Below are 9993 nucleotides of genomic sequence, written 5' to 3'. Positions count from 1 at the left end.
CTCTGGAAACATGTTTAGAGTTTACCTGTGTATGTGGATGGGGAAATCCTCCAGCGGGCAGTTTGGAACAGTCCCCTTTGGGCTGTTCAAGGCCTTTTCAGTATCTCAACCCACCCTACCAGCAAGTAAGCTGGAGGCAAGCAAGTTGTTGGGAGAAGATGCAGCCAGATCAGCTGACCACAGGGCTATCCCATACCATATGGCACCATGCTGAGCATATAAAGCTGGGGGAAAGCTGGCTGGGGGCTGCTGCTTGGGTAAAGCTGAGCATTAGTTGGCGGGTGGTGAGCGATTGCATTGTGCATCACTTGTTTCATATATTCAAGTTCTTTTGTCATCACATTATTTTCCCTTCCGTTTCTGTCCCATTAAACTGTCTTCATCTCACCCCACAAATTTTACTTCTTTTTTTTTCAAATTCTCGCCCCATCCCACTGTGGGAGAGCAATGGGCAAGCAGCTGTATGGTGTTTAACTACTTCCTGGGTTAAACTGAAACAGCCATAAACCACACAAGGGAGAGGACTAGAGCAAGTAGTGGTTGAGGAGTGTGGTTTTAATCCAGCACATGACAGTTTCCTCTACTTGAATGGCACAGGCACCAAGAGCTAGCAAATAAGAAGGAAAACTGGAGCTGTGGCATTTTGTACCAGTACCATAGCTGATTACAGGCTGAGGAGTTTGGGGCTGCAGAGAGCTGCTGGCTGTTTGCTCCTAACAAAGTGTGAGGAACAGTGTACCCAAAAGCAGCTGCTTAAGGGACATGAGAGACTGGCAGATTGAGCATTAGCCTGGCCATTTTATTATATACATTTCAAACCCAACCACACACACCTGGCACTGCAGAGGACAGTCCTGTGCATACAGGCACAGCTGGGTATCACTACTGCAAGTACATTAGTGCTTTAACATCGCACAGTCAGGGTCTCTGAAGAGCTGTAAGGCAGCATGGGGCTGGATTCTCCAAGTTGCTTCTTCCTAGGCTATAATCATTGTTAGGAATGCTAAGCTCAAGAAACATCCAGAAGTGGTAGGATTTAAGCAGCTGAGCCCCCTTTGCAGGTTGCTTTTAAAGCCCCAAGAAGTACTCACTAGTCCTGTCTGGCCATGTTGGCTTTGACCACTGCCAGCACTTGGAGGCAAACTTCCACTTTCTTAATTGGTAGCAGTCAGGAGTTGCAAAGTGAACTACCTTTTACAGGTTTCAAGAAATTTAGTTCATGTAATAAAGACTGAGTAACCAACTGAAAATTAAATACGAATGAGAAGTGCTAATTATCTCCAGTTCTGACACAATGTTCTCGTATGTTTACCTACAGGTCTGTGAATAATTGCACTAGAAAATTTGAGCAGTGGGGATTCCTTAATTGTAAACATTAATCAGCTCCAAGTGGAAAACAAAAATGATTTGTCATGGTATAAATCACATTGGATACAGAAATGCATCTCCAAGAACATAGTTTGTGCACTTCCTGTTGAAGTAGATTTTGTTAGCAAGTTAGTTTATTTCTGCTGTCACAGAAAACAGAGACTTGTAACTGAGCAAGAGCACCAAAATCTGTGCAGACAGCTGAAGGGTTCACACAGTGAGGTGGTGTGCTAACCACCTCACAGCAACCCTTGCTTGGGCACCTGAGACCTTCTAGCATGTTACACAAAGCTGTAGCCAAACACTGTAGCCATGTAAGCAGACACAGTGACCCTGTTAATAAGCTGACTTCACTTTTTCCCACTTGCAAAAGGAATAGTTAGCAGTTCATTCAACTTGCATGCTAATTTTACTCTGGAAGACAGACCAAGTCAGTGACAGATACAGTGATGTCCCCGTGGCATTAAGACACACCAGGTTCAAACTTCAAGGGTATCACCATTTTTTAAAAGCACAAGATAAAGATTTCTAAGAACAAGAGAGAAAAGGGCTTTGATGTACTTCACATTAAACCCAGTGAAACAACAATAAAGCAGCCTGAGTTTTAGGGCTTTTGGGTTTCATGGGTAAAGGCAAATTTTATCAGATTTCACACTGAATTCAAAGAGGCTCAGAACCCACTGCTAACTGCAGACACCGTTTTATCTTGTCAGCTATTATACTTGTGTGTTTTTCAGGAAGCAGCAAGCACCTGGACCTACATTAGCAAAAAACAGCACAAAAAGAGTAATGCCGATCACAACCATGCCAAATGTATCCAAAATGGGAACAGAGGAAGTCTTGATCACACTCATGTTCTCTTTCTGACCAACCCAGCATTGAATGGAATATTGCATATGTTTTTAATCTTTAAAGGTAACCTGTGCATATTTTACCTTGCCTAAGGAAGCTTATTCTGCACAGTTCCAATGTTTTTACTCTTCTTGGAATCTGACATTTCAACTCAACAACATCAGTTTTTATTTCCATTTAGATGGTCATCAGCTTTTGATCAAATCAAGAGCTAGTGTTCCTGGTCTCTTTACAACTAGACATATCCGTCTTGTACCTCATGCCCATATATTAGATACCCCATGTGCAAGTCTAATTAAGTTATTCAGAAAATTCCAATAAGTTGTTCAACCTTAAATTACCATAGGGTAGTCTATATTTATTAGAGAGGACACATGCAACAGGGAGAACAAGCAGCTTCAAAGAGAAAAATCATTACAGGTCAACCAGCAGCAATTTCAGTGATAAAGTAACTGAATTAGTATTCAGTGGATCTTCTTTTCCCACAAAACCTCATTAGTTTTCATTAAAATAAACATGCATTACTCCTGTGTCATTTCTTCCAACTTGAGGCATCTGCTCAATACTTGACCTCTGAGCTGTTTTACGTTTGGGTATAATGCGATACTGAGGCATCAGATATTTAATCCTCAGCAGAGGAAAAACTCCACAGGATTCATAACTGATTTTCACACACGGCAGTTATCATGACATTGCAACACATCTATGCCAGACTTAAAGGTGCTTGCTTTTTGATGTGGGACAACATCATGCAAGGGAAAACCTAAACAGTAAAGACGACAAACAAAAACAATAATACAGATTCCAAGAGGCCCTTGAATTAGGATTTCTTCACATTCAAGAACTTATTCCCAAGTGTAAATATGTGTTTTAGCATACAGCGAAATACTTATGCTTAAGGTCAGACTTCTGGCTTCACAACAGACAGACTCATGATCAGGTTAATGAGGTCAATGAAGAATCTATGCTTTGCTGTGTAAAAAATTACTCTCTGGAATTCACCCATCTTCCCCAATACTTCAAGGCAGGATGAATGCATATAGCTATGTGCATACATAGGTGTAAATGAAAACACAAATGTACACACACAACTCTTGCACATTCAGAATATAACTAATACATTAAGAAAAACTAGCGGATTATGTATATTCATCATAGCATAATAAAATCAACACTCTAAAATGACTTGATGTTTTAAAGTTGAGTTTCTTGTCTTGTTCTTGACAATTCCTTGCAAATGCCAGTTTAACACTGTAATGGTTTATAAAGGATATTTTGCCTAGATCAGTAAAGATTATGGCTAAGTATTTTCCAGGTCTACATCTGAACATGTTAATTATATCTGTCATATTTTAATCGATACCCAGCTACCACATCATGATAAACATCTTTGCTAAAAGAAAGCAATTACTCAGAAGTAACTTAAACCTTTTCTAAAAGGGGAAGAAAAATAAAGGACTCCAGCAAATGCTTCTCCAAACAAAGTAACACTAAACGTTGAGTTTATCGACCAAAAACCCTAGTTGATAATTGGTTCTTCTCTCTCAAATACTGCAGCTAAGTTGTTTTTGACCTTGTTGATTTTTACCCATACTAGAAATGCAAATGCATTGCATGGGGAGGAGGGGAAACAAATCTCACCACATCTCCAGAGAACTGTTATGAATGGCACATAGGACTGGCAGCACAAAATGTTAACTTAAAATACAAATTGTTATTACATGCTAATGTGTGATTGACCGCAGGCTTCAAGTTCATCTAATCTGCATAATGAGAAAAGAAACTAGAAATTGACAGAAGGCAAGGAAATTCAGAAGTTATAGTGGTAATAACTTCCATTACAGAAACAAAGCACAGCAAACTGAAATAAAATATAAGCATAAACCTTATTAGTTACTTTCACAGGGTCTGCTCTTCCATTAATGAGGAGACACTTCTACACAAGACATATGTATGGACCAAATTCTTCCTCTTTTCCTTCACTCTCCTGCAAAATGCACCCCTAGGTTGAGGGAGAGGGAAAAGGAAATGCAGATCTCTGACCTTCTTCCATCTAGAAGGGTATGTCCAGACCATTTGGATCTTGTACACAACAGGATAAGAGAATGCAGTGTGCACTGTAACACAGGAATACACCTGAATACTTACCAACTCCCTATTTACTACCTCTGTAAATTTTGACGTTGGTGGATCTGGGCCATGAAAAGGATTGCATGGGGTTTCTCACTGAAATGGAGTGCAACAGTGCACCTTGCAGTGCAGACTTCATCCTAACAGGAAGCTCCTCCACGTAACAAGTCTTAATTTAGAATCACAGAATAGTTAGGGTTGGAAAGGACCTTAAGATCATCTAGTTCCAACCACCCTGCCACGGGCAGGGACACCTCACATTAAACCGTATCACCCAAGGCTTCATCCAACCTTGGCCTTAAACATTCCACAGATGGAGCATTCACAACCTCCCTGGCCAACCCATTCCAGTGCCTCACCACCCTTACAGGAAAGAACTTCTTCCTTACATCCAATCTAAACTTCCCCTGCCTAAGTGTGAACCCATTACCCCTTGTCTTATCACTATAGTCCCTAATGAAGAGTCCCTCACCAGCATCCTTATAGGCCCCCTTCAGATACTGGAAGGCTGCTATGAGGTCTCCATGCAGCCTTCTCTTCTCCAGGCTGAACAGCCCCAACTTTCTCAGCCTGTCTTCATATGGGAGGTGCTCCAGTCCCCTGATCATCCTCGTGGCCCTCCTCTGGACTTGTTCCAACAGTTCCACCTCCTTTTTATGTTGAGGGCACCAGAACTGCACACAATACTCCAAGTGATGTCTCACGAGAGCAGAATAGGGGGACAGGATCACCTCCTTCAACCTGCTGGTCACACTCCTCTTGATGCAGCCCAGGATACGGTTGGCTTTCTGGGCTGTAAGTGCACACTGCTGGCTCATGTTAATTTTCTCTTTGACCAACACCCCCAAGTCCTTCTCCACAGGACTACCATGAATTTCCTTTTTGCCCAACCTGTAGCTGTGCCTGGGATTGCTCTGACCCAGGTGTAGGACCTTGCACTTGTCATGGTTAAACTTCATGAGGTTGGCATCAGCCCACCTCACAAGTGTGTCAAGGTCCCTCTGGATGGCATTCCTTCCCTCCAGACTATCAGCTGAACCACACACCTTGGTGTCATCGGCAAACTTGCTGAGGGCACACTCAATCCCACTGTCCATGTCACCAACAGAGATGTTGAACAAGACCGGTCCCAACACTGATCCCTGAGGGACAGCACTCATTACTGGTCTCCAGCCAGACACTGAGCCATTGACCACAGCTCTGTATGCAGCCATCCAGCCAGCTCTTGATCCTCCGAGTGGTCCACCTATCAAATTGATGTCTCTCCAATTTAGAGACAACGGTGTTGTGTGGGACAGTGTCGAATGCTTTGCACAAGTCCATTTTAAGGAATTAATATGTATTTTTCTATTTTGTTACAGTAGCATAGGAAGGATGCATATTTGAAATTAACAGAAATCCTTGAAAATAATTAAAAAACCCTTTATTAATAAATCTAACATTTTTTCCATTTATTTAAACTAGTAAAGAATATATGATACATTTCAGATACACAACCAAGAAAAATGCTGAAAAAGAATATTAGAAATAAATAATGCAAGTCTATAAAGGCCAAAAGTTTTCACAGAAATTCTGTAAACAGACTGTGATTGGGACCTCTCAGGAAGTACTGGAACTTAAAATGTAAGATTTCAAGAAATAAAAAACTGAAGTAAGGTTCTCAGAAAACCACCTCTTTTAAATATCCACTTCCATACTTTGTATAAGCCTACATTAATACACTAAACAAATAAGGCTTAAAATAAAGTGTACACAGAAATGGAAATGCTGATAGGAAATGCCTCCCTGTGGCTTGCAGACATTTAATTACGGTAGCTTGCTGCATAACACACATGCAAGGTTCCTCAAGGCAACAAATCTTTTAAATAATACAATAACCTTAACTCTCATAGAAAGCAAAACAGAAGAGAGACTATGTGACATTCCCTTTCAAACAACACCATGATTGCAATAGATGAGTTACATGGGATAAAGGGCTGAACTTCTTCCCCATGTTCAGTTGTTCCCAGGAGCAAACACGAACTTCCTTGAAACAGATACTCATTTAGTCATTCTATATCACAATTCAGCCTCTGAGGAGGTAACCATTTTACTTGACTTTGTTTTCACTGTTGTAAGACACAGCAGAATTACCCAGATACCACCCAGAGCAAGAAGATTTTGAGAAAACTTACTGAAATTCCTCATCTGTACTGAAGCCGCCTGCAATAGACCTGAGGTGACAAAAATCGTTCTCCTTTATTCCTACATTCCCCAAATATCGCAGTGTTCCTAACTCTGTGTTCCCAATGATTAAATCTCAGGTTACTAAGTAATATTCATATAAATCTGTAAGCACTTTATGTTGCAAAGTAATCATCTATATAAAACCTTTTTTGATGGAGCTCTGCATGAACTCTACCACCTTGACATTACTGCCCAACAATGACAATGTAGATGCAAACCAGACATAAAACAGTAATACATTCACTGAGCCTTTTTAAAAAACATTTTCAAGTCAGTTAAAAAAAAACCCAAACAAACAAACCAAGACAACGACCAAACAACAGAATGAGAAGGGAAGGTCTGCAAATCAAAGTCTGTTTTAACTTACACAGGTAAGAGTAAGGAAAATCTTGTCAATATTGGATATACTGCTGCATGGAGGAGGAAAATCAGGTTCCTTGAAAAGCTCCTGCATTTGGAGGCATTTTTGCAAGCCAGAACTGTTTGTTTCTCTCTTCAATTCTCACTACATGATTTAATAATTTCACTGATACAAGTCTGGAGAATTTACAGGAGAACCAAACCAATCACAACTAAGAAACTGTTAGTCCATAAAAAAGGAACGCTTATTTTCCTCGCAAGTAGATTCTTACAGAGGTCTTTGGTACCACAGATCACAACAGCTTTCCTGTCAGTATACAACATATGAGACATTCTTTGCTATGGGGTTGTAAGCAAAACATGAATAAAAGAATGCAAAACACCCCAGGGTGGAGCTGTCACAACTGACCCATTTTTGGTTTAACTGTATTGACAATGTCAATTTAAAATAAAACTAATACCACCCCAACAGGTAATCACACTGACCCTTACTTTGCTCCAGGAAAAAGCTACTAAAAGCTATTCTAGTGTCTCCTGAAATATGAACAAATTTCACTGCAAGCGTTAAGTCCTAAGTCAATAATCTAAATCTGCATATGCAATGAAATGATTCCATTTGAATTAATTACCTGTATAAGAAACATAATTCCCCATTCATTCCATTCACATTTCCCTTGATGTTACTGAATATCAAAATATTAAACATTTTTTTGGCCAATAGCATTTGAATTTGGGATTTGTTTTCCTTACGATACACACTTGTTTATACATCATATGCTTGAAACACAAGGCTTTATCTTTTTTATCTGACTACTTTTTCCATAGGTAAACAGTGTCATTTAAAACAAGAAATGAATTCTCAAAACTCACAAGTATGGGAAATAGTTGGGAAAAATGATGCATAAATCTATCCACCTATGCAGTAGCAGCTTCTGAAAACTGCTTTGAGAAAGCTGTTAGTTGCAGAAGACATTGTCCCATAGATCTGAAAAAGCTTACTTCAGAGACAGCCAAGTTGAAAAGCTTTTTATCTTACAGATAAATTTTGACAAAAAAATTTTGATTCCCCTGTAAAATACCCCTTTCTAAACTTCAGCAGATAGTTCTGAACTTCTCAGAGCACTTACCTTGCCAGTTCTTTCACAAATCGTTAACACAAATTGCAGCAGAATAAACTAAATAATTAATTTCCAGAGTTCACCTTTATTAAAAACAAGGTTTTTGTCGTGAGAACAAATAATCTCTCACTTGTAGCTTGAAAGCCTAAGATAGGATCACTGGCTTCCAGGGTTGTTACTAGCTGCTTTGCAACCTGTCCGACTTGTCTTCCTTCCTTCCTGTTGTACAGAACTGTGGCCAGAGGAGTTGGCTGGCGATAGATGAAAACTCGTCGTAAGCATTCACAGAGAGCAGCATAGGAATAATCTGGAGCACAAGCCATGAACTTCTTGTCTTGCTTTGATGCTTGGACGTAACCTGCATAGCCCAAAAAGAAGCAGAAAAGAACAGTAATATATTAGTTTCATCAGCATTTTAACTGGCTAAGACAAAATCAAGCTTAGCTTAAAAAATAATAATGCAGTTAGAAACAAAAAAAGGAGAGAGATCTATGTTGTTATTTAATAAGCCAATAGGTTTTGGAGGTCTGCAGTGGCCAATTTAACATCATTACATCTTCCCAACAGGTGTTTCCAATGCATGTGTGTGTACAGCTAGATACTGCTCCCACATCTAGCCTCTCTCCGCCTCACAAGGTCTTTGATTTTCCCAGCAGGATCATAAAGCATGGATACACAATGTGACCCAATATTATTAGCCTAAGCAGAATAGCCCTCTTCTCTCCCCTCATCTCCCAGTTTGTAATTACATTTACAGTTTAAGATTTTTGAGCCTACCTAATCTTGAACAGGCACTTGGAACTTGCCTTCAATTTAGAACTGCATACTTTTCAACACAGTCATCTTTGTTAATGTTCACTAGAAGAAAATCCTTCCTTGCTTCTGCTATTACAGAACTCAATTCGTAAACAGATTTCAGACAAATTTACTTTCACACTTTCGTAAAGAGACTTGAGACACAATCTTTGTAAAGCGGTCTACCTGATCACTTTAGATCAGGTAAGATAATCTTCCTGAAAGGTTATCTACTTAACTTCCATTGAACAATGCATGGCAATGATTATCACTGAAAGACAGCATCTCTGAGAACAGCACACATGCCAAAGCTTACTTTTTTTTTGCTCTCCCTCTTTACTTACTATCAGAAGATAAAGGTGAAAGTACTTATACTGGAGATGTCTGGGATGTGGTTAACTTTCTTCACAGCAGACCTCAAGATACTGTGTTTGGAATTTGTGACTAAAACACTATTTTAATCCAACAGGGTTTTTTGCCTGTTGCTGAGAAGTGCCTGGACATTGTCACCACTGCTAATTCTTGAAGCTCTGCCTGCCCCCAGTAGTTTGGGGATGCACAAGAAGTTGGGAGGGGACACAACCAGGATAGCTGATCCAAAGAGCTCAACCCAAGAGTTTCTTGCTTTTGCTCTTCCTGTTCTCTCTCGTGCTCCACTGTGGGTAGAGAGAACAGGAAGAGCAAGCAGCTCTGTGGTGCTTCAGCGTCCACCTGGGCTAACCTACAACAGGACCATCACACTTAAGTATGCATTTCATGCCTTGAGGTTATTATGGTTGTTCTTTTGTTGTTGTTTTGGAGTTTTTTTGCTTGTTTTGTGGTTGGGTTGTTTGTTTTCTTTAATGTTAACCTGACTTCTAAATTTACAAATGCTTGCTACTGTCCTCAAGACACCATCTCTGTTCAAAGCCAGCTTGACAGTTTTCACCACAAAACAGCTAGTAAATATATAACTAGACTATCAACTGCTATGATTGCTGTAGTGGAAAATATTAGGACAGCCAGAAAAACCTTCCAAGTGTAGGGTTCATTAATTTAACTCATATATTTAAACACTGGCAATAAGAGCAGGATTTAAGGTAGGATTGCAGGTAAAAGAAGCTTTTGAGGCAGGGGACTTGCATTTAAATGTAATTTGCCAGAA

General features: G+C 39.9%; 1 protein-coding gene across 2 annotated transcripts in view; it reads right to left on the bottom strand.

Moving 5' to 3' along the window:
* Positions 1–5775: 5775 nt before the first annotated feature.
* Positions 5776–9993, bottom strand: part of NUDCD1 (NudC domain containing 1) — a 37483-nt gene continuing 33265 nt past the window's right edge. For both annotated transcript variants that reach the window (XM_031050533.2, XM_034063777.1), the window contains exon 10: positions 5776–8412. In XM_031050533.2, coding sequence (XP_030906393.2) covers positions 8120–8412 — 293 coding nt within the window. In that variant the 3' untranslated portion in view covers positions 5776–8119. The remainder of the gene's footprint in view (positions 8413–9993) is intronic.

The sequence above is a fragment of the Melopsittacus undulatus genome, chromosome 1 (assembly GCF_012275295.1).
Source record: "Melopsittacus undulatus isolate bMelUnd1 chromosome 1, bMelUnd1.mat.Z, whole genome shotgun sequence".
Taxonomy (NCBI): Eukaryota; Metazoa; Chordata; class Aves; order Psittaciformes; family Psittaculidae; genus Melopsittacus; species Melopsittacus undulatus.
The sequence above is the reverse complement of the archived record's forward strand: the minus strand, read 5'-3'. Positions and strand labels throughout refer to the sequence as shown.